Source organism: Anser anser, assembly GCF_964211835.1.
Source record: "Anser anser genome assembly, chromosome: 4".
Classification (NCBI taxonomy): Eukaryota; Metazoa; Chordata; class Aves; order Anseriformes; family Anatidae; genus Anser; species Anser anser.
The window spans coordinates 40759607-40785681 of record NC_139724.1 but is presented as its reverse complement, the minus strand read 5'-3'; the positions used below and the strand labels follow the sequence as shown (position 1 = coordinate 40785681).

At 35.8% G+C, this 26075-nt stretch overlaps 1 protein-coding gene across 10 annotated transcripts in view; it reads right to left on the bottom strand.

The window, feature by feature from the left end:
• LOC310898856 (uncharacterized protein) overlaps positions 1–26075 on the bottom strand; it is a 301549-nt gene that overhangs the window by 205705 nt on the left and 69769 nt on the right. For 3 of the 10 annotated variants that reach the window (XR_014583805.1, XR_014583808.1, XR_014583809.1), the window contains exons 3-6: positions 12153–12363; positions 10070–10164; positions 8100–8179; positions 5025–5122 (exon numbers count right to left, since the gene is read on the bottom strand). Coding sequence is in view for 4 of the 10 variants with exons in the window: in XM_083834432.1 (XP_083690558.1) it covers positions 4895–5122; positions 8100–8103 (232 nt within the window). In the remaining 6 variants the exon portion in view is untranslated. Of the gene's footprint in view, positions 1–791; positions 920–4894; positions 5123–8099; positions 8180–9066; positions 9181–10069; positions 10165–12152; positions 12364–26075 lie in introns of all 10 variants that reach the window. The other 7 variants (XM_083834434.1, XM_083834431.1, XR_014583806.1 and 4 more) reach the window with 6 other exon arrangements.

The window sequence follows — 26075 nt, the reverse complement described above, 5'->3', positions numbered from 1 at the left end:
TTTTTAGTTCTTAGGTGACTTTTCCTTACTAAGAAAACGCAATATACCCGATTAATACAGTCGAGAATGAATGAACAGAAGCACAGCTGTATATTAAAAAGTGACTCTCAATATTTGACATGATAAATAAGGTGACAGTACAAATAAGAAGTGTTTAAATGCTAATAAAACATTCTAAATCTCAGATATTGTGTTTAAAAAAAATAATAACAAAATTTCTGGTAAGAACCACTGTCTTCCAAAAGCAGGTCATATCGAAATTGAAAACTTTCTGCATATTATGGGAACTTTTCTGAGCTCTGCTGATAAAAGATATTGCAAATGATTATAAACCCCTATTACATTAATGAAAGAGATGTTTGGGGGTGAGAAAGAAAAAAAAAAAACACTTTCTTTCATTTTACGCCACATTAACCATGGGCTTGGTGTTGCACAAGATACAAAGGGACAGTACTGACGCATGCAGGAATGGAATAGGTTTTGGGCACAAAACCAGGTCTCCACGTTTGGAAATATATCTCTCAACCAGCAAGTTTGCTTAAAATAACTCCCAATTGCTCCTATCAACTCCTTCTTATGTAACTTGCAAATGAATGTAGGTAATTTGCAAAACACAAAGTGATCTTTTTTTCTCTAAATCTTGTCAAAGCTGGTGCTGATGTTGAAACTTTGGCAATCTCCTGACATTAAGTGAAACCATAAATAAGAACAAAGAAATGTAAATAGGCATGTTATTTTCCCTTCATTTATTATAACATTTTAGAAGTGTTAACAGAGGTTTTTTCACCCGCTTTGAAGTCTCAGCTTTTGTTCTGAAGGTGGTTCTCACACAGGGATTGTCCTCCCCTCTCCACTTCCCTTCACGCAACTCCACCCATGCTGTGTCAGCAGCACATGAGCAGTACACTTCTGAAGCTTCCTGTAATTAAGTTCACCTTGTTGTATTATAGGTAAACATGTTCAGACTTATTTTGTATACATTTGGGAAATAATAGCTTTTACAGTCAACAGTATGAGGCAACTTGTGCTACTAAAATAAACTGTGGTGAGGACTATGTCTTCTAGCACTTTTACAAGTAGCAAATTCCCTCAGTGCTTTGGTATTTTTATCGGAAAATAATGAACATTAATTTTCAATGTTTTGTATCAGAACTAACTTATGTTTACATTTATACCGTATCATTGGTCCATGCACAGAAGATGGTATTCAGCTGACAAAAAAACAAGTATATAGTTTCATTCCAGACATCCTTGTGCATCCTGCTTAGCCTTCGACTGCCTTTCTACACAGGTCCTAGCCCCTCATCCCCATGGAAGTATTTCAGACATCTGAGGGCAACTTAAAGTGGCACTAGACGTGTATGTTTTGGCAACTGGTTCCTACACACTCAGTATTACCTAAACTATTACAGAGTAATTTTCTGGTCGTTTTACCTGGGGAAAAACACTAGTCCATTTCCTTCAAGGGATAGAAACCTCGATGCTTCACACCAAGACACAATAACTAATTGACTCCAAAAACTATGCATATGTTTCAATTGTGTTGTTTTCTTCTGACTAGGACGCTAATACATAATTCATTGCCAGGTAATAACAGGACAACTTTGTCTTTTGCCAGCTGAGACATGGAGTTCAGCAGCCAGGACATTTAACCCTGTCCACATGAGTACTTCACATGGCCAGGCTGGTACTTTCTCCTCTTTGACACCCTCTCCTGGCCACTGACCCTCACACCCTGTGAGATGAGTCCCATATACCACTCCTCTAGCCCAGAAAATTCCCCAAATCTGCATCTTTCACAGCACAGGGCTTTGCAGTGGCACAGGCCTGTGCCCTCCTCTCAGGAAAAGATGCAGCAGCTGGGGTCCAAGCGGGCATATCAGCCGTGTGGCTCACTGCTGCCCTGGGACAGCTGGCCTTTGGGCACGAGAAGACCATGTGCACCCATTTGCTGGCACTCAACCCACAGGGCTGCAGTAACAGGTTTGACACCCAAAGAGCAGTCCCAGGGACAGAGAAGACAACAAGCCACTACCAGCTATCACACTGCCCAGGGGTTTTAAAAGAGCCCCATGAGGAGGCTGGTGGCAGCCCATGTAACAGTGCAATGCAACATCCTGCCCTGTCCCTGCTTGGCCTGGTGTCCCTGCCAGTCTGGTGTTCTTACAGCTCCTCCTCTTCCCTCCCACGGTGACAGAAAACATCTCCGACTGCTTACACCGAGGTCCTCACACAAGGCCTCTTCGTTTTTGAGTTTAGGGCCATTGTCGTGTGCTGTGCACTGGCCAGCAAGGTGCTAGCCACCCTCTGGCACCAAATCCAAAAGTCTGTTTTTGGCCCATCCATAAGCATTTTTGAAGGCATGATCTCTCCCTGCCTCAGGAAGGGATGAAAAAATAAAATTATATATATAAATATAAAAAGAAAAAATAATTAGCCACAACTTAAATGAATCCTTTGTACCCATCTTCCTGTGCCCTCCCCCATTCTCTTTCCATTATGCTATGATTACATTAGGTTTTGCTAAATTAAGCATTCTCAGAATACTGCTATTTTATCTCCATTGCCCTGACTTCTTATTTTGCGAATGCAAATGAAAATTATTGTGGTTTGCTGCATCCTTAGACAACATGTTACGAGTCTATATTTCTGCTGTATTAAAAGGACTATCCCACTGCAAGCTGAAAAGAGCCCAAACACATCTCCTTCTGGAAAACATTATTACCTCAGCTGTTTCTACTGATCATTAGGACTAGCTGAAACCATTACTGTAAATGGGCTTCCAACTACAAAGTTTCACAGGGAATGGCTGCATTTCTTGGAGGAAAAAAAATGCAGTTAAAGTCTTTCTGTTCATGGCTACTTGATTTTTGAAATATTAGAAGAAAGCTTTCATATATTTCTGTGGAGCTTCTTTTTAAAATGTCTGTGAAAGGAACATTTTCATGTTCATTAAAGCTGGCCTTGAAACAGCAACTAATGGGAATGCTCAATATTAAGAGCCTCCTTTGGGGGACAGATTTACACTCCAAGGCAAACCACTTAGGCATTTAAAAGATTTTCAAAACCAGGGCACTGAAGGCTGAGGAATATCTGCATCTGTGAAAATCTGACTCCAATTTGTAATGCAAAGATCACTTAAAACCATGGTCTTTATTAAGGAAATAAAAATGGATGCTGACTGTTTGATGTTAAACTTACATTAAAGGAATCTGGCAATCACACAAAAGCATTGAAGAAGAGGAGGGAAAGAGTCACAAGGAACATATGTAAGAAGAGAGGAGGGCAATGGATTTAAAGAAAAAAAAAAGACAGGTTTAAATATAAATGTACTATGCGATGTTATTCCTGCTTGTTCTGCTTCTTTGCTGGTCTTGTTCTGATGCACATTTTTGTAGAAAAGGAATGCATTGAACCCTTTCAATCCATTCACATTTAATAGTAAAAGTAATTTTCTCAGGTGGGCACTGAACAGTTGCAATTACAGTTTATTTTGCTGGAGAAATTCTTTTAAGACACTAATGGTGAGAGGCAAAGGGAAGGAAAAGCAGCACAGCATGTCTCCCAAGCTTGATACCAGCAGCTTTGTGGTACCCAGATTACCCAGAGACACTGAACAGTATTTTTGTGTTGAAATCTCAGGGTGTTTTGTTTCAAATGTACTTTAGCAGAGTGTGATGAAAAATAATAAAAATATTCAAACTGTGGTCATCCAACTACTGCTATTCTCATTCACAAGATCCATTTAAGCTCTAGCACAGTTGTCTTGGGGTAGCAAAAACAAGAATCATCTCCTGTGAAACGCTAAAGCTTTCACAATTTGCTTTTCATTCACTCCATGGCTGCTTAAAAACAACAAAAAAACCCATAGCATACCCAGTAATTAGGCTACTTCTGGCAAAAGGCCACTCTAGAGGTCCGACTCTTTTGTTTGACTCAGAACTGCATAAATGTCATGAAATGTATGACAGGTGAGTGCTACAGACAGGAACTAGTAGCAAAAATTAACTGTTGTGTTTTTTTTTTCTTTTAACATATGGGATTTTTTGGCCCACTGATGATAACATGTCTTCAGAAAGTTTGGGGGGTGTTTTGTTTTTTTAATCAAATTATTTCGATATGCAAAATAAATGTTTAAAACTCCTGGCAGGTAGTTTTTCACTGCTGAAGCAGGTCTTCAGCACTTGCTGTACGTATTTAGAAGTAGACCTGTAATTTTTTTTAAGTAATGTCTTTGCACACATTTACTAAAAGGATACTAGAAACTAGCATCAAAAATTCTTTTTTTTTTTTTTTTTGAGGATAGCTGAACAACAGAGGAAGAGTTCAATTTCTGCTATTTAAGTGACTCGTAGGAAGTCACCTTATCTTTTTATTCTTACTTGGCTTTGGTTTGGTTGAACTTTCCAAGCATCTTTATAGCATTTTTATCTTTACAGAAAATAATTTTGCCGGTACTAAAACCACTGACCTGACAGTGCAAGATCTCAGGACTTGCCTGGGTTTGACTTAGCTTGAGCTAACTTTAGCCTTAAAAAAAACAAAACAAAACAAAACAAAACAAAAAAAAAAAAACAATTGTCTGGTGGTCAAGTAACTACTGCCTAAATTTATTTCAGACTACCTTTAGTTTATAGAGATAACAAGTTATTCAGCATGGATTGAATTGGCTAGGTCCCTAGAATAAAATCAGGTATGGAAGAGAGCATACACACAGGTTGATACCAGAAGTCCAGGGCATTGACAGAAATCACAGCTTTAATTCACAGGTCACTACAGGAGTGCAGCCTCCCATTGTTCAGGTAAAATCAGTCTTAAACAGAACAGAACAAAAACTGAATCATTGGAAACTAGTGACAATAAAGAGCATGTAAGCTGTGTTAAGAAAACTTACAAAAGTAAGCCCAAGCAGACAGAAGGCTGAGGAGGACGGAACTATCGACATACTTTCCAGCAGCGGGAAAAGGGAAACTCATCATTACAGCCATACTCCCAGTGATGACTTTTGGATTCTGATAGCTCACCCTTTCTCCTTCAGGAAGCCTGAAGCTACTAGTCTTCAAATCCAGTGAAGCTGAGCACACCATCAGAGAAATAGGGGGTTCTAGGAAGGATTTTTTCCCTAAAGAAAAAAAAAAAAAAAGTTAACAATACTATTGAAACTTTTCTATAGTAATTTACATTATGAATGTATATAATTTTAACTAGATTAATAATTCAGACCATTTTATTGTTAAAACAGGAGTAACAATAATTTCCCAGTTTCTTTTATGACAGCTGTGCTCTTTTGCCCCTACAAAATTGAATGTAATAAGCATGATGACTATTGACGGTGGGGAGAGGATGGAAAGGGAGTGTCTGTACAGAACTCAGAACCAAGTATTTTAGATGTGTCAACATAATTTACAGGAAAAAAATAGAAAATTAAAGGAAAATGAATGATTATATATTGTTCTTAAGCCACAATGTATTTACCCTTTTAAAATTTGCAGAAATATATTTGTTAGTTTCAGTTGTAAACAGGAGGTTATTTTATCTGCAAGCACTATAACCATCATAAAACCACTGCAATATGTCCTTGAAGAGTTAAATGTGTTAAATCTTTTCAACCAGAAAGTGATTTGTGTTTTGTACAAAGTATTTAACTGAATACAGCAAAACTGTGATGAATTTCCAGAGATGCAATACTAATTTATAGAAGCGCACTGTAATAGTTAATTGTGTGTGAACATATATATTTGACTATGCCTCAGAGACAAGCTGCGTGAGGACATTTTTTTTTATTCCTTTATTAGACTTCTGGAGCGATAGTTGTGAAAAGACACTATAGACAAGCTTTTTGGCATACAAGCCCTTCTTTAGATCTAAAATGAAAGCAGTAAACTCAAGGTTGAGAATAATTATGTTAATTAGTTAGCCAATTTGAAAGAAAATGATGGTTGTTACCAGCAGAGCAGAGGGTGATGTCAGCAAAGAGAAGCACTAATAAGTTCAGTAGGTCTGGTGGGACAGAGAGGTCAAGCAGAGGTGCCACCTGGAGAAAACTACTAGCTACCAGGAAGCCAGTATCTCGATGATTTTTAATGTCAAGTACAGCAGTGAATGTTACTTATGAACATCCTTATTTTTTGTAGTTATTCCTTAAGGATCAGGGCAAAAAGATCAGAAATGCAGTCCTTTCTGAGATAACATTCTTCTGCACACGTTTTACTTTCATACATTATTTATAAGGGTTCATGCTAGTGGCTATCTGATTTTGTCCAGAGTCTCTATAGGGGCTTTCAGCACAGTATAGGAAACCTCATTTTTGATAGCTTTGTTGCAAGAGACATTTAACGCTTGGACATGTGTGCGAGATGTTTTCAGCATATTTTCAGCTAGTTCAGGTGGTATCACTTGACACACATTCAATTCTGAAGGTGAATTTAAACAAGGTTAGTGAGTCATTTAAAGGCCAGGAGAAAGGCTACTGGGAAGAACCATGATGCTTACAGCAATCTGATGGTTTACTGTTAAGGGTCCAGCACTGTGAGATGCAAGGAGTTTCCTTGGTGTACAACAATCTTGGTTTAACAAGGAACCCATTTCCCTTTTGAAAGAGGATTCTTGTTGCAGAGGGTGGGGTGGATGTCACATGTTCTCAGGAAAAGAAAGTCTTTTAATAACCCTTTCAATCCACACCAAGGATGCTTGGTACACTTCAAATAACAGCAGTTTCGTTAAAAAAAATATACTGGTCACACATAATGTAGAAAGTGTATTTCCAGTTAATCAGAGACCAATGCTAGCATGGAAACTTTCCAGAAATAGTTGAAGGTGGTACAGTTACTGAATTATCAGCTTAGATAATTGTATTGAAACTAAAATCATGAATATGTTTTAGAATTGGATGACTTGGTAAACAATTTTAAAAGAAAATGGTGAGAATAAAAATCTGCCTTATTCTGTTTTAAAGATAATCAAAATGAAAAGTATTTTCAGAGGAGTTTGGCTTTGAAAATCACTAAAACACTTATTTTGACAGTGGAGACTTTGGGGGGGGGGTCTTGTTTGTTCTGTTTCTCTTTTGTTGTTTTTTTTTTTTTTTAATTTGGAAGATTCAAAGCTTACTCTTCTTCATTAGAATCTGGAGGGATTCTTTATCAGAAATTCTCCTAACAGCCCTATCAGTAACATATATGCAATCATCATCACATCATATTTAACTGGGACAGATACAAGAGTCATGACTGTTTCCATTCAAGTTTCAAGCTAAATGACATTTTTGATTGAGTTACTTCAGTGGCAAATCTCCACCAGTCAGTCAAATCTTATATGCTACACTATCATATTTAGAAAAGAAAAAACTGCTTTCAATAAACAGTGGGTGAATATTCAAATATATACTATTTAAAGTATTATGGTAAATGTTACTCTATTTAATAAATATTTTGCTCAACTATACTTCTCTGCAAGTACTGTACAAATAATTTTTTTTTAAATCCTTACAGGGATGTCTATTCAGGGCTCGAAATTACTTATCTGTGTTAGTTTAGAAGTGAGAATTCTGCTGAAATAAGAAGAAAGAAGATTGGATTACAAGTCTCTTTCAAAAAAAAAAAAGCCAAATATGTATATACGGAAAAGCGTTAAAAGAAGCTGAACTTTCTATTAAAGTAAGCAATATCAGTACATTTACCATATAAATATAGTGCTAAATCCACTCTTCGGTGAATGCTTACAGACTGAAAAAGATCCATATCAAGTTAATGAACTCTACTCTGCTGACTTACAGAAAAGAATATAAAATAGAAGAATCTGCATATATTATTTCAAAATGCTTGTTAGATAGATAGACTTATCTATAATTTTTTTTATATATATGGCACAAATTACATTAAAATAACATTTACAAAATTGCAAAGAAAAAGTTTCAGAAGTTTGAAAATGAAAAAAATCAAGGTTGCTTGCATAACCTCAAATCACCCTTTCTGCTTACACAGTATTTTGTGATCTTTAGTTAAATCATCCTATGACATAGCAGAAGTGGAAAGTCAATACAGAAGAGCAATGCTGGGAAGCTAGGAAAAATGAAGCAAGTCTAGACTGCTGACACTCACCCATAAACTAGTACAAGTATGATGCCATAGTACAGTCTTGAAGCAAGCAGAAAATGTCGCTGCTTTGTTAAATCCCAGACCTAGAAATTGTAAGAGGAATATGTGGTTGTAATTCCCAAACTACAGTTTAATGAGGTTCAGTCTAACCTGCTTAATGTCATATATGATTCACTTCTATAAACTAGGTTGAATAAAACCAAAAAAAAAATAATCCAGAACTGTGGTGATAAATCAGTGCTTAAAAGGTAGGGGGCTTAGAAACACAAAGCAAAGGCTTCAAAGAGTTGATAAGCTCTTTTTGAAGACCATGGCCACCAATCTGCTGAGATGGAAAGCTAATAGGACCGGGCAAAAGGGCTTTAAATTAGGAAGAAAGAATAAGGTGTTCAGCAAGGAAAGAGGAAGAAACACAAAGAAAAGTGGCTGGTACACAGAAAAAAATCAGCAAGAAAGATGCATCAATAGAAAGGAGAATAGAGGGCACCAAACTGGGATTTAGAAGGCAGGTAATTTAGGGTGTTACTAGAGAATGGAAATAAATGGAGAATGGAGATAAAAGCAAAATTGAAGGACATTAAATGAAAGAAATACACACAAGGCTGTAACATATCCCTGTTCCAATGAATTGAGACGTTCTGTTTGGGAAAGTAACACAAAACCCAGAAAATCTTACTGTGGGATAAAAATAAGTAATTGAAATGTCAATAGAGGAAATCATGCTCTATGAAACAGATGAAGAGGAGTGACTGCTACATGCGTACATTCAGGAAGTATTCCCTACTCCAAGGTAACCATGGTAGTAGAAAAGAAAATTTTATTTATTTATTTAATCTCTGGAAGAAAATAAAAACAGACAGAGAAAAAAATGAAGTTTTCTACAAAGTTCACCAGCAAAACTTATATGAGATGAAGCCCTGAAGCAGACAGCACATACTGACATTAGTTGAAGAATCATTAAAAGCCATACCAGTCTTAATAGAGAAGTTATCTTAGCAATAGAATTACACAGAGCAGAAACAGTTATTCTCCCATTCATTCAGCAGGTACATTTCCCATGCATATTGCAGGAAAACTTGGGATCCTAGAAAAGGGATTCACAAAGCAAACTGGACTAAAGAGAGATTATCACAAAAAAATCAATTTTAAAATTAAAATTCCTTATAAATGGTCTTTTGTATCAACCTTTTCATACTTCACAGCTAGAACAAACTAACCAAAAAAAAAAAAAAAAGCCTTTATTATTATTCTTTAAGCAACAGAATTAATTTTTAAAAGGAGAGGAAAGGGGGCAGGGGGAATGCCTTCTTATCACAGTTGCTCGCTGTGATACTGAAACCTCATGTTTGCTGAGCTAGCACCCCATCTCCTGCGAATACCCTGTGGAGAGCAACGTAGCTCATTGCACAGACAGGAATGCTAATTCTCTCCCTGCTGTGGGAGTTTCCCCTCCGTGAGACAGATGAAATGTGGTTTCTGACTAATTTAATAATGAATGTTAATCTGTGGAAGATAGCTAAAGCTTCAAACTAAAGCTTTCTGACGATCCAAATTAAAAGAAAAGAAAAGAAAAGAAAAGAAAAGAAAAGAAAAGAAAAGAAAAGAAAAGAAAAGAAAAGAAAAGAAAAGAAAAGAAAAGAAAAGAAAAGAAAAGAAAAGAAAAGAAAAGAAAAGAAAAGAAAAGAAAAGAAAAGAAAAGAAAAGAAAAGAAAAGAAAAGAAAAGAAAAGAGAAAAGAAAAGAGAAAAAAGAAAAAAGCCCTGGGCTGAGGGAATCTGTAGCTTTTTCTTGACCTGCAGGTGCACTGAATTTAAACAAGGCAGCATCTCCAATTAAGTAATTCAGGTCTGTGCCTGGGATCCGAATTGCCACTCTGATTCTTTTGCCATATGGGAAATATAGACACATAGCTCTAAGGCTTGGATTCCATTCTGGCAACCAGCATACCTGAAAATCATCAGTTACAGCACTTACTTCTTAAATACCAAAATTCTGCAGTTTGATAAGTCTATCCAAATGTCCTTAAGTGTCTTCAGCTGCAAGTGATTTCAATGAGAGAAGTGTGCATTCTACAAAAGAGTCAAGGTATTACAGGAACTTCAGAGGAAAAAGACCAACAACTACTTTTTTTTCTTAAAAGATATAGACTATGTAAATGTACAAAAATTCCTACAGAAGTCACTAGAGTTATGTGAAACAGCATCTACAAAATTGCAGTCGCACAGCACAATCGTTAAGGAACTGTTGGGGTTATCAGTACAGAAGCACAACTATAACACACAGAACTGAAAAATGACAAGAGATTTTATGAATTATTTTGATGTCTTAATATGTTCCTCAGACTAGTTTGCCAGCAAATTATTTATCTTATATATAACTACAGAGATTTCATGAAGACCATTCTATGAAGTATATATTCTAAGAAAAAGGAGAGCCTTTAGAGACTGGTTGTATCAGAAATTCTCCCGTTGTCATATAAAAACACTGCTGAGATAGATCAGAAGATCAAATTATATTTACTGCTACACCAAAATGAAAGCCTGCTTCCAAGCAGGAAAAGCACATTGACCATGTGATACATTGGTTCTAAGTTTGCAGTACAGTTCCAGGAAGATTCTTATTTCAAGAGAAAGCATTGTGCAAAAAAGGGATAAACATATCAAAGACTATATTTGGAAGCACAGTTGTCTTAAAGGCTAAATTTTTACATTGCTTCTGTAAGATATCACAGTTAATCAGCTTAAAAAGCAAGTGTTTGATATTTCCAGTGTCTCACAAGTATCTGTTATTGAAACAATTTCATGTTTGAAAAGAAGGGCAACTAGTTGCCTCTTTTCTCTGTTGCCTCTCGCCCTCACACTGCACACAGCTTAAAAGAGACCAGCTCCATCCTCTTGACACCCTCCCCTCAGATATTTATACACATTGATGAGATTCTCCTGAAGGATCACATTTCAAATTTAGTTTTGTTCCCAAATCAAAGTAACTTCTTCATATAGCTAGAATATTTTCAAACTACAAACATTTCCCAACAGAAATTCATCTTTATTCCTTGGAATATATATATTTATTCAAATCTATGAAGACTTTCTATAAACCTCTTCCAATCAGATTTCCTTGATTCTGTTTGCACTGTGCTCACTTTTCTGTCTTTTCTGCAGTCATGTTCTTCATTTTCATGTTAATGGCATCAATTAATAATTTTGAATTACATTGTGTGTGTGTGTGTGTGTGTGTCAGAGGCCTGGTTGCAGCTGTACGTGAACTCAGGAAAGGCTATGACCTGTTGCAGTTCTCCCTTATCATGACCTCCTTAATTGCACATATTATGATGCAGCATTGAGTCAACAGCCATCAATCTATTATTCCGTTCAACTTTTAGGGCCTGATTTCAGAACGGATAAGACACCAGTTCAGACAGTTCACTTTTACTTCTAGATTAATGACACTTAAGCATATTAAATATTTTCAGAAGCACACAACAGGCTGACATCCCATCAAACTGGCCATGAAAAATATTATTGTGTTACTCCTTGTATGTAATGTCTCTGTAGAACAACTGACAGAATATATATGGTTTGATATATGACCCTCAGCAAACCCAGCTCATTAATAAAAGAAGATCAATAATGTTCTTACTGTTTGGGGGTCACGCTCTGATAATGTTTCTGATAACATAAGAAAAAGAAAATAGATGAGCTGCAGGTTGTTCCACTGGATATATGGCTCTATGTCAACTAGTATTTTGACCAAAATCCAAGCACTGGCAGACTGCATTTCATCTGCTCCTACTCTTCTACCAGTACTCCTTATTGCTGTCTATTTCCTTGCATATTTATTAGGCTGAGTTTTCTCAAGAACAGACTGTAGTAAAGCAGAATATTTACCCAGTGTACTTTAAAAAAAAAAAAAAAAAAAAAAGCCTCCTACATGGAGAGTCACAAACCAAAAGACTGAAAATTGGTGAAAACGACATAAACAAATCGGTATGATCTTTACCTCAGTGTTCTAGAGCAGCCATGCCTTTAAAGTAACCTCCAGAAATACAGTAACTTACCTGCCTAGTTCTACGTTTTTGTTGTTGTTGTTGTTTTGTTGTTGTTGTACTTGTTGTTGTTGTGTTATGGTAGGGAGGTGCTGCATATCTATAGAGAGATTCAGTAATTATTTCTTCCCATCAGACCCAAAATTCTGCTCCTGAGTACATCGTGTTTTCTTGAAATTTCTTACGTAAAAGCAGAATTCACACTGTTTCTTGAGTTGCAGAGCTGAGAAAAGAGAAAAGAAAAAAAGAAAAAACTCATGGGATTTTTTTTTTGTTTTGGTGTTGTTTTTTTGTTGTTGTTGTTTGGTTGCTTGTTTTTTGGCACAGGACTTGCCTGTATAAATTGAGATGTATTACTCGCTTGTGGAGCTCCAATACTGATGTGTGACTTTATAAAAATGGTAGTTTCTCAGTTCCCAAATCCCCCACCATATTACATCATATGTGTTTTCTTAAGCTAATAATAACATATCACCATTTCTTATATGCATAAATGTACCCAAAGCATGTATAAATAGTAAAACAATGAGACTTTCTTGTTATGTACTTTCAACAAGATTTCCTACCAGATTCTAATCTGTTGCATTTTCTTGATCTATTAGACAAATGTACAAGAAACAAATATTCTAACCTTTTCACTAACTTTTATTTCAAGTTCTTTACTTTTTCTACTCCTTTCTGGTCATGGCACTGTTAATTAAATGCTATATACACTTGTAAGCATTAAGAAAAGTCCAAGGACTGAATTTATGCTTGATATTTTCCAATGAGTAGTACTAAGAACTGTTTGATGCCTACCACAGACTCTAGCAGAAGCTGACAATTATAAAGGAAGCATTACCAATAAAGAGCCCAACACTGATTCTGTAGCTTCTGTAAGCTCCAGCTGCAGCACAGATTCAATGAATGTAATGAAATCCTAAACACTGAAAACCTTGTGAAAGTTCCCTTTACAAGTTATGTTCAAAGTCACTGTAAGGACATGATTATTTCATCATCCATTTTGAAGCAAAAGGCTCATCAATTTTGCCACAACTTCAGTCCTGATATCCCATTTATTATTAGTGAAGGATGGCTTAAGCGTTTCCAAAAAGACACATAGCATAAGACGACATGTCAGATTCTAATGATTTCACTGCAGGTTGCAGGCAAAATAATCTCAAATTTAATGGTAAAGAAATAATTGCTTGAAAAGAAAAATTAATGACTAAAACAAACCTGAGCTCACTGGTTGCTCTAGCTCTCCAAAATACTGTGATTTTTTTTCTGGATTAGAGGCAATTAGTTTGCAAGTAAAAGAAGAGGAGACCTTGCCTGTTTATATAAATTTCAGTCATACATACTTGAACTCTTTAGTAACACATATGTTATCAAGGTGCATCATTTCAAGGATATCAACATCAAAAGCTTTAAAAATTAAGAAAAGAAAAAAAACAATTGTGGAATGCTGCAACTCCTGAAATACTAGTTTTTTAAGTAACATTCCTTTCCAGCAAAATCTTAGTGTCTAAAAGGACTCTCTCTACCTCTTCATGCTTTTGATGGTGCAAGGGTGAAAAAAGAAATTTTAATGCCAGAAAGAAATGCCTTTGTAGAAAAATTAGATATGAAGCTTTTCCTATTAACATATTTCAGATGTTAGCCCTTATTTTCAAGCTTAGAGCTATTATTTAACCCTAAATCTTTCAGTAGATTTTAACATATCAAACAGTATATCTTCAGAAATTCCTTTAGATGAACAATGTAAATAATATCTTAATAACATCAGAGTTATTGATCATAGATGGTGTATTTTCCTAGCAAACCAAGCTTGTTTAAGAAGTAAAATAAGCAAAAACTACCAGCGATGACAAGATTCAAAATAAAGAAATGAGCCATGAGCTTTTTATAAGAAAAACCCAAAAAACAATTTTAATCTTGCAGAGTGTCCTGGTTCCAGTTAGGACAGAGTTAATTTTCCTCCTAGTAGCTGGTAGGGTGCTATGTTTTGGATTAGGATGAGAAGAGCGCTGATAACATGCCGATGTTTTAATTGTTGCAGAGCAGTGTTTACACCAGGCCAAGGACTTTTCGGCTTCTCGCTCTGTCCTGCCAGCGAGCAGGCTAGGGGTGCAGCAGGAGCTGGGAGGGGACAGACCCAGGACAGCTGACCCAAACTGGCCAAAGGGGTATTCCATACCATCTGGCGTCATGCTAAACAATATATAGGGGTGGCTGGCCGGGGTGGGGGGGCCGGCTGCTCGGGGATAGGCTGGGCATCGGTCAGCGGGTGGTGAGCAATTGCATTGTGCATCACTTGTTTTCTTACACATTATTATTGTTAATACTATTACCATTATCACTATTATTATTAGTATTGTTATTATTATTTTCCTGTCTTAATAAACTGTCTTTATCTCAACTCACAGGCTTCACTTTCCCGTTTCTCTCCCCCATCCCAGAGAGGGAGGGGGGAGGGTGAGCGAACGGCTGTGTGGTGTTTAGCTGCCAGCCGGGTTAAACCACAACACAGAGCCAACATAAATTTGTCTCATACAGAGTTGAATAACTTCATAGGAGTAATAGCCATAATTCTTTACCTTAGATAGCTTAATGTGTAACTATAAATAATATCCAATTACTTTATGCTTGTTAAGAAATAATTATATTAGTATAAGTAGCATTAGTATAATAGTAATAAGTAAAGGGCTTTCTTCTTGGACATAACCTTTGTTCATCTTGCTGTTTCTACCTATGGTTTAGTTTTGATCACTTCATTCAGCAAACAAGAAAAAAATGGATTTTTGATCTTTGATTAGCAGAACTTAGCTGAACATACAAGGTTTTCTTTATATATTTTCAGTCTTCGATGGAAAGCCATGAAACCAACTCTTCTAAGATGACTGTTAAGCAAAACTGACCTACATGTAACACAATTCAATGGACACTGTTAGCTTTCCCCTCTCTCATCCAAACACATGTTGGGAGTTGTTTGGTACATTACTCACTAAGTTATTTTATGATATTGTAATAGTAATGTGAAATTAAAAAATAAAAATTAAAAAAAAATTATGAAAATACTCCTCTTTTTGAAATTCTTACTTTTTTTTTTTCAAAATGTTCTTGAAAACTAAATATTTTGTTTCACTTTTCTCTGTGGGAAAATTTCATCAGAAATTGATCTTTATAGCACTTAAAATTATTACAACCTTTTCTAAGATACAGCTCACAACTTAATTTATCCTTAGAGACTTTGAGTCTCTATATTTTGTAAATAGGAAATTAGCATTAAGGTGTCCTGAGGTAAAAATTTAAACCAAAAGCAGATTGAGTCAAATTCTTCTCTCTGTCAGAGTGGAGAGCTAGCAGCTCTTCTCCTTACGTTAGCCTACATACGCTCTGTGAAGACAACAGAGAAGTATGGAGGCCCTATCTACTTTTGCCCAATGGCAGACTTCAGACATACTTTCCATCTATCTGCAAAACCCTTCACCAGGGTCAAACTGCTTTTTCAGGTGAGCCAAGGGACTTGTGACCCTAATATTGTAACGTACGTTGAAACTCAATTCATGGTGAATATATGTGTTTGAAAATGTGGTAAGATGTACCTCAGCTGTTAACTTCTGCCCTATTGGTCCCCAAGGGTCAATGAGTCCCTCAGTGACTGATGGTGGTCCTATTAAGTTTCCATGCAAGGCAAACAGGTTGAGATAAGCTACTGTCTTGCCTTATCTGACTGCTATGGGACATGGCTTTGCTCTCCTACAGTAACTGAAGTAGAAGGCTTGTGGCTCTATATTGGAGAAAACTTTATTATAATTGTGTAATAGTTGGCAATGAGAGCCATGGACAAGATGACTCACTAATCTCTTAACAAAAGATTTATGTCTCAAACACAACTCTGAGTTATAAGTTTTGAGTGATATGTAGGAGAAGTGTGAAAAAAAGATAGTAACTGACAAATTAAAATGAGTATAACACTGAAAGTACCCTAACAGTTTTCATTAACGTGTATCTGGCATACAATTATAGGTAGCCACAGGGGTCATATGTGGTCAATAGAGAGAGCACGTGAAGATGCAGCCATGTGTAGAAAAAGGAAAAAATTTATCATGTCTATATAGGCATTGGAGTGGAGGCACCTTTGTGAGTAAAACAAAATAAGTCTCTGGTCAAGTGGTATTGTACGGAAAACCTGCACAATATGGAAGTTAATGTCTTGTTGGACTACAGAGAACAAAGTAATGAGAGGTGCTGATAGCTTCTATTGTTTATCTACCTATAATCAAACAATAATTGTGGTTTGCTTTGGTTTGACTGCATTACAGACATGCTAATAAATTGCTTTATTACAATGTATTAATACAATGTATTACTACAAAGGTACTATCTCAGTGATATGACTCAGAGTGCTTAAGTAAATTATAATTTCTTTGTGACATAACCTCATATACCCTAATCTAGAGGTCAGCTCTGCAAACCATGGCATACCAAATGCTGTCATTAGATGTAATAATTACAAGCTGCAAATCGTGCTGCACTCTGAAAGGAACTGCAAACACTTTTATAGTCAATTATGTTTCAGTCGAAGGACAGAGAAATGGTAACTTACGAGATGAAAACACCTGGAAGAGCCATATCACTCTGCATGTCAAAAAGTTCGAATCACGCAGAATGATGGTTGTTTTACCAAAATTGCTGAATTTCTTTAAATTCTGTCCCAAAAGAAAATGTTTTACTGCAGGGTTACCTGAAATGAAAGATTTCAGGATGTTCCTTGAGTTGCATGGACCTGCAACCCACCTTCAAACATTCAACTTTGGCTGAATCAATAAAGGTTTGTAACTCAGGCTTAAAATAGCAATGCTGGTAAGCCTTAAAAAAATATATTTTTTAATAATGTTTACCTTTCCGTACAAAGTCTGTGAAGGCATATATTTGTTCTTTATAAATAATTTAGGTGACTGAAACACCATGAGGAAAAAATACTTTTGGAATCAGAAAAAAATCACCTTGGGACAAGAACAGATGGGGACAATTGACCATAAGAGGAATGTCTCTAACTTTTGCAGCAGTGAAGTTCCTAGACAGGATTGAATAATATTCAGAGGATATTTGATCTGTTTATCAAAAAACAGGCTGATATCGCTGTCTGAGACAGCAGAATAATTTGATGTTCTGTACAGCTGGTGTTAAAATAAACCAGCATAAAAGACATTATACAGATGGCTCTTTTAAAAGGACAAAAAACAAAGTATCATGGAAAGTAAATTGTTAACAAGTTTACACAATAAAATATTATGCAGAGGTGTAGTTTAAGTACTGTATAAGTCAGGATGATCTGACACTTTGATCATGAAGTCTCTGCACTCAGCTGTACAATGAAAACCTTCAGCACATTTTGTCAGGCATAAAACTCTTATTTTATTCCACTGACTGCAACGCTGGGCCTAGCTCTTTCCAGGATGTTCAGGTATAGTACTTTCCACAGTTTGGTTTGGTTTATGTTCACATAATCAAATAATTGTCCTTCAGATAAACTTTGCCACTGGTTATGCTGTTCATGCAGAAGTATGTGTGTGTGCTAGGAAACACTGAATTCAAAGGCCTGATATCCACTAAGATTTTTTGATAGGGCTGCCATGTTGATGCTTCTGTTTATACTGATTAAATGACTTCACTGCTAAGTAATAGTTGCAAGGAGCAGGTCCCTTGGAAACTAGCTGGAACTGAAAGAAATGTTAATGTATTTAGTTGGGTCTTTTCACAGTACATTACTCACGGGTGTTGTAGAGGGTGTGATGCTTAAAAATACATGTATCTGTATATCAAGTGCTGACTAATCTTTAACACATTTTCAGCCCAAGGTATATAGCAACAGTAAACTGGAATCATATCACGTGCCCCAATGCATCTTCATAACTATATTACATTTGTCAGCAGACCCAAAGGAAGTAATGCAGTGCCTAAACATGTTTGGGTTCCCTTTCATAGGCTCCTAAACACTGTCTTCTATTCAATTTTCTGCTATGCACTTCCTTTTCTCTTCTGCTCCTCAGTTTCCAGAAGAAAGAAAAAATAAGGAAACCTAGTTTCTGGACTGTAAATGTCTTTCACGCTTCTCCAATTTGTCTGTGCGCCACATCAGTTGTCAAGAGGACACTAAATATCTACCTACATACAGGTAACTCTACACATTAAATAAAAGGTTGCTTAAGGTCGACAAGGTGCAAGATTTAGATATATTCAGATACATTTAAGTATAACAGAAGTTCAGCCTGTTTAACTGAAGACCTTTTTGGACAGCTAAAAATGGTGATCAGCATCACAGCATTAGTCACTGATATGAACAAGAAACTCACAGTTTCTTGTGAATGAAAGTCTAAGTCTTATTGAAAAGTGGTCTTATTTTCTAGATATTTTTGAAAATGTTACTTACAATATATGCATTCAGGAAAAATATATATATATATTGAGTTATCTCTCATTTGGGCCCTCCAGCCCCCATTTTGTAATATTTTAAAGCAAATGTATAGAAGAAAAGGTTCGCTAAATAATTTCTGTGGTAACATAATTCCTAATGAATCCTTTCATATAATCATGCATACCTCTATAAATATACCCTGAGCAATAAACTATGATTGAAATTAAGTAAAATACACTCTTAAGGTTGATTTAATCTCTTTTACCAAATAACCATTAAAATGAAAATTCTCTCACAGGATGCTCAAGTCAAAATGAGGAACCTGATAATAAACATTGGGTAATAAAAATAAATTAAAAATCAAATCTTTATGATATATTTTCCTATCAAAATGAAAGTAGCAAATTGAAAACAATAATGATACTCATCCACATTTACAGTTCCAACAAAACATCTCAGAATTTGATTTACAATTAGTGGCATCTTGAAAATGAGCCATCATTTTACATTTAAAACTGCTACCACTCAATCCATCAAGTATTAGATCTTGATGTTGATTAATGACATTCTCTCATGCTGTTTCTCTCAACGAGGCTTCACAGAGACCAGAGCTGTATTATTCAGTACGCAACTAGCATGTTACTATTTTGCATGCCTCCCTCATGGCCAGTTCAGATGCTACCACTATGTATAAGCAGTAGGTATTTGGTGGTTTGACAAATTTTAGTATCCTCACCAGGAATATAGGATGTACACCTCAATGACTTTCAGCATTGTATTGGCACAAGCTCCCAGTGCCTGGAGAAGGTGGGCTGAATGTAAACACCGACTGTAAAGAGCAGTTTTCTGTGCGGGTTGCTGCTGCCCCACGAGTTGTGGTGAATGAAACATACTATTCAGTTCTCCAGTGGAAGCAAGATTATCAAGAAAGGGGTCAGATATTACTAGGATCCATTGTAATTTGTAACCCTCATGCAAGAGGAAGATAGAAGGCCCAGTATACAGGCTGGTATAAGCGATTTCCCTAATAGCACTTTAGCTTTATTCTTACTGCTGTGTTTGTCTTAGGTTTCTGAGCTATAAGGTTTCACATCCCATCTAAAACTGTTATTAAAATGGCTGATGCAAATGCTATTCTAATTTTGGTGACAGAATATATTTTAATTCACATTGATATTGAATCTCACTTGCTGTTAGTATCATCTCTTTTAATGGACAAAATCAAAGGAAGAGACAAATCTTTTTTTTTATTCACCCTTCACTTATATTCTTTTGCAGAGCCCCCATCTGGATTAGGAGAATAGAGAGGAGAAACTAGAAAACACAGAGGAGAGATTATGGAAGAACACAGAAATTACACCTGTTACATCAGACTAGGACTAATGTAGTTTCTCTTAATTTTCAGACAAAACAGTTTGTAGTAAACAGTTTCTTGTTTGTTTTTTTTTGTTTTGTTTTGTGTGTTTTGTTTTGTTTTGAACTGTTATTTATTTAAATTGTAGACACAACAGAGAAAATTTGCAGGTTCTCCATTTCAAAGAAAAGCCAGTATAATTAATAAACTTTTGCTTTGTGTGATGATAGAGACTAAAAACTTTCTTCTGTTAAAAAAAATCAGGAATTTTAACTGCATATGAGCAACTAGGTACAGATATTCCAATTTAAATAGTAAAAAAGAAAAAAAAGAAAGAAAGAATAAAGCATTTATAAATATTGTCATAGTTGCAGGCTATTCCATACATTTATTCCTTGATGCATAACAACAACTAGTTGCAAGCCTCTCCTTAGAAATATGCAAAGTTATTTAAATTGGACAAAACGGAGCTTTACCTTATGCAGCATTATCTAAAACAAGCCTGAAATGGAATATTTAGATGCTGAGCTTTTTTTTTTTTTTTAAAGAAAAGAAAAAGTACAATAAAAAGCATATAAGGACAGGTAAAAATGCTATTCCATTGTCAGTATTATTTACTCATTTGAACTGGCTTTCCCAGACTACAAAAAAATAATTGAAGTATAAAACCAAACTAAAAAAAAATAGCCAAGCTCTTAAACAATCTGTAACAAATCAATGTTGTGTATTATATTGCAACTGGATCAATTAATACAAAATATACAATAAAACAGTCCATTAATGGCTCTGATTGTATTATTATTATTACTATTATTACTATTAGTCTGCTCCTAATCCTCAAGGAATCTGAACATCAGCTTCAGTGAATAAATGATGAGATCTTTACTACTTTGAAAAAACTTTTTCACACGAATGATCCACTTTTTAAAATGATAATAGGGAAGAGCTGTGACTAAACAAGCAAGAAAACATCTTCAGAGTTTAAATCAGCTACACCCTTTTGTTTGAAGTGACAAGGCCTATCATTAAACAGAAAAATTGTGCTTCTCCAGCATAACAGACACACCAACAATGTGCTCTCACATTTTCTTTCTTACTGTTATTACCTTTTCACATATAATTGGTTTCACACATATTTCAGGAGCCTAAGCTGAAAGCCATTTGTTTTCTCCCTAACACACCCAGCCCTGCGCCATCACAAAAACTTTTTTTTTTTTTAAATTCCTCATCTTATGAATATATTCCCAATTCCCAACCATTGCCACACTGCTCTGCCTCTGTAACTGGTGTCTTCATTTATATCAGACTTCCTGATATAATGCTTCCTTTATACTCTTCAGGTACAAAACTGACCTCCAAAATTGTCATATAATGTCTCCTTTAATTTCATCAATGATTATTAATCTTTTTGAAAGAAACTAAAAGGAAAGTGATTGTTAATTACTGGAAGAAAATACAACTTGTAATATGCACAGGTAAATTACACAGTGCACATGTTAGTGTCTGGCCTAAGCCCTTTCAGAAAACAAGAAAATTCAAAGTAAGAGTGGTGAAGGGAAGGAAGGGATGAGAAGAAAAGCAGAGAAGACACCAAAAAAAAAGTGGGGGTGGTGAAGAGAATTAGAAAGTAATTTCAGAAATTAAATAAACTTTTAAAGACAGCAGAGGAAACTAAAAATATGTAATTAGAGCTGCACAAAAGAAGAGATTGAAGGGCTTCTGATGATCCCCTGAAAGACCACAGCAGTGGTCGGGAGGATGGTATAGCATGAGGCAGCACATTCACGTGAGTAAGGGATCAAAATGCTTCAGCAAGGTGCTGATCATGGCCTCAAACCCAAGCAGAAATGCTCCAATGGTATCCAGTACTAAAATTTCCCTTTCTTCACACTGTACGTGAATGTATATTTAGGGTTAAACCCACAAATAGGGTAATATCCCATATAGTAAGTAACACACGTGTAGTGTCAGATATCATGCATACTTAGTGTATACGTAACGTTTATGTTAAAACTGTTTAACATTCAAGATGTAGCATATACTCATTACTTAGATATATTATCAACATATACACAATCCTCAGGTGACTGACTAAGATCAGATTTTTAAGGCGTATTTGGAGCCTTATTTGTCAGAAAAATTATTCAGTGTAATCTAGTAAACTTTAAACAGGCTTAGCACTACTGCTTGGTACTTAATAATGGATGTGCCAAGTGCTCCTCTTGAAGGTGGTAGACACAACCACTACTAAAGGCCCAGACTAGCACAGCCTGGGAGAGACTGGGAGGAGGCAAGTGAGCCTGTGACCAATGAAGGCAGCAACCCTGCAACCACCACTAGTCTCCTCTGCTCAAAATACTATAAACAGATTTCAGTATTCTCTAAATGCCTGATTTTGTGTCCACGTATGCATATAGAAACTCACAGCCCTGGGCTTTGGACACGGGATGGTGCTGTTGTTGTTGTCCTGTAGGCCGCAGACTAACACAGCCAGATAGCTGCCAGTCAGAAAGCAGGAGAGAAAAGGTGACTTTGAAGTGAAAAATGCAGGACCAGCACTCATTCTCATTCCCTATCAATAGAAACAAGAGTGCGGCAAACCCCTCACTCTTGTTTTGGATAATGCCCAAAAGAGCAGAAAGGCGGGGCAAGAAATGTGACAAAAGCACATGAAGCGAAACATAAAGGCCAGCACTGCTGTGGATATGAAAGATTATTCAATTGGACAGAGGAAGCTGTTCAGCAATTAGGAGCCTAAGAAGTTTTAATGACAGTGATGGAAGAGCACAAAATTAAACATAGAGAAGGTCCTGGCCAAAGAACATCAAAAGAAAACACTGCAGCAACATGTAATATCTAGTCAATCTTGCTTAACTGTTTTATTTATTAATTTGCATATTCAAGAAGAAATAACTTAATCTTAAAATCTTAGACTTTGATAATAAAGCCACACCACAGGTGACTAATTACACTGTATATCACTTCATTTGCATTTAGTGTCTGATGGTACGCAAAAATAGTTTTTTGACCTTGTGAGGAAGATTCCCTCGCCATCCTCTGCAGGGAAATGGGTAAATGAACCTGAAAGCAATTGCAGTCAGCTGGAGTGGGGGGCAGTGGTTGTGGTGCTCCCCTGGTGTGCAAGTCCCATAGTCACCACCTTTGCACAATGTTGGTTAGAAAATTCTCCTGCAGAAGGAGGTAGAAAATCACCTCTGTCATGTCCCCTACCTGCCAGACAGAACAAGAGTTTCAGGGAGAAAGGGCACTGAAGAACACCTCAATTAATCCTGCCTGAACAACAAACCATTAAAAAAAGGAAGGGAAGGGAAATGAGAAAAGAGACTGCTTTTTATGCATTTTAAGCAAACACTTGAAAAGACAAGCATTGTTGAATTGTCTAACTAAATGACAAAATCAGGATACAAACAAGAAAGAAGAGGAGATAGGTTCAAATTCCCTGCCTGGGAAAGGTGTAAATCTCAGGATCTTCACTTGTCAGTGGATATCCCAATATATACAAGTACTTAATGAATAAGCATCCCAGAAGTCCAAATACATAGCACAGATTACTATCTCAGGAACAGCATCCTATTTATGTAGTAACATTGTTTTTGAGAATCTCAAAGAAATGTATACGTTTATACTCATTTATGTACAGATACTGTAAAATTACATGGCAGACAGAGCAAAGAAGAGGTTATAAAATGCTTCTAAAATGCAAATGAGACCAGAAAAAAAAAAAAAAGCTGTAGCAGATGCCTTTACATATCAGCATTAAAATATTAAAGAAATAATTCAACATTTTTTGTGAATGAATACAGACAGTATAGCTGATAAGAGAAAAAAAAATAGCATTGATGTGCAGCATTATGACTTTAAAATTGTGAAACTAGCACTCCTTCCCCACCTACGCATCCCTACAAGTCAAAAAATTTTTCTCTAAACTGTATACTGATGACATCAGGAACCAAATCCACCTTATTATCCTTATGTTTCCTTTTCATAAGATGGAAAAGTTCCTATATGGTATATATAGCCATAATCTCAAGGTATCTATCAAAAGCTTTATTAAAGTAGAAGATGAAAAATAAATTAAATGCCATTCTGTAATCGAGAAATTAGTGTTTCTGTTTTTCTACCCATTTGTCAATGTGCAGTTTCATTTCATTTACTTTCTCTTTTCCTCTCTAGCATCTGTTTTGTTTTGTTCCACTTGCTAGCTGTTTAATTTCTCTGAAAATAAGTATTTTTCCCTTCTTTAAAAATAAATAAATAACTAAATAAATAATAAAGCAACTATTTGCCACTCATTACATTTCTTTAAACCTCATCATTCTTTTCCCTGTGTCAACTGTTTTGTCATCTAAATTACTTCCTCTTACACTCTTCCTTTACAAGTAATATTCTAAATCTGATGATTTTTTGGAAAACATTACCTCTCATAATGGCATGTATGAGTTCATTACTTTCTCTCTCCCAGTTATATTATCCCATCACAAGAAATACAGTGACTTTTGAACTTCAAAACTTTTTCAGCCCTACAGGAGCTGATGAGCAAGGTATTTTTGCTTTGTCTTTCTTTGCACCAAATCAGAACAAATTTAGTATCAGCTTGACCTGAGGATTGAATTGAATCATTAAGTAAAATTGAACGCTTGTAGAAAATATGTAAAATAGTGTAGTGATATACCATGTAATGGACTCCTTCAAAAGCTGTTCTGCACAATACTGCAGATGTTAAGGAGGTTATTTATTTTGCCTCAGACTTTCATTGTTTGTTCTTTATGAAAGCTCCCAGACAAATTTATATAAATTCTAGGGAGACATTTTTTAAACAGAATTCTTTGTAGCATCGCCAATCATATTTCAGCATACTTAGGAAACAGAAAAGCTCATCTTGCTTCTTTCTGAAATCCACTGATTCCAAGAATTATTTGTTACCTTAATTAATATCTATGGAAGTATGCCTTCGCCACAAATATATAGATGCTCTTATAGGTTTCTGAAACGGAGCTTTAAAATATTACTCCAAAAAAAAGTATGTTGCGCTCTCTACAAGACACTAATTTACCTGTCTGACCTTTGATTAATTATTTCATTAATCTGTCATTCCTAGCAGTAATTATTCTTTGGATATGGCATGCACAATTTACTTAAGGGAAAAAGAAGATCCAAGTTGAAACAATTTTCACATTTCCTAATGACCAGGCATAGTAGAGAATCTTCCATAGGTCACCTGATGGTAAACATAGTTCTTTGATTATTCCATAGTGAGATTTGAGTTATTTACTGGAGATTTTCTTTTATTGTTATTTTTAATTTGTGCTTGCAGTTGTGTTATACTGACATAATTTTCACAACTTTCTAATGAATCTGAGTTTTGGAGAAGAGTCGAAAGAGCAACTACTTTTCCAGCAAACTACTGGAAAAGCAACTACTTTTCCAGCAAAATCACTAGCTCTACTTTTGCATGTCTTCAATGACTTCTTGGTGTTGAGTGAGACGGAACCACAACAGATTTGCTACCATGTTCAGTCTTTCCCTGGTTTCTCTTTCAGGGAACATTTGGGATTCTTTAAGCAGTGTTTTCTTCTGTTTATACTCAGAAGCATAACCATGCAAAATATCTCTGCATATTTTAGAGTAAGACCACATTAAATCTGTTAAACACTCTTGCCACAGCTTTGGTTTTAAGAATTTCCTTTCCACCTAGCTTTTAATTTCAATCTTAATTCTTTATTACACGTTATTATTGCACCTTCTGTCTTCTTGACTTTTGTTTCTGATGACTTCTTCATTAAGTCTTTATGTCACCTTCTTTGACATTAGTCTATTTCTAGAAAACTTTATCATCTGAGAGATTCCTTTTTCTTTTCCAGATTTTTTTTTTAGGTGCTGCTTTGGTGAACAATCAGACTACCTTCAATAAGTTGCATTTAGTTTCTTCCAAGTGGTATCTTCCACCTGTTTCAGTACTTGTCTCTGTGGGAAAGCTAACCTTCTCCACATTTAAGCTGAGCATTGTAGTCTGGAATAAGTAATTTAGTATGAAGAGAGACCACAATATTAATTTCCAAACTCTAAAGAATAACATCCTACTTTTTAGAAGGATATTAATTTATCCAGCTGTCAACCATTGTCCTAAAAATATATGTAGATAGACAAGTAAGGTGGT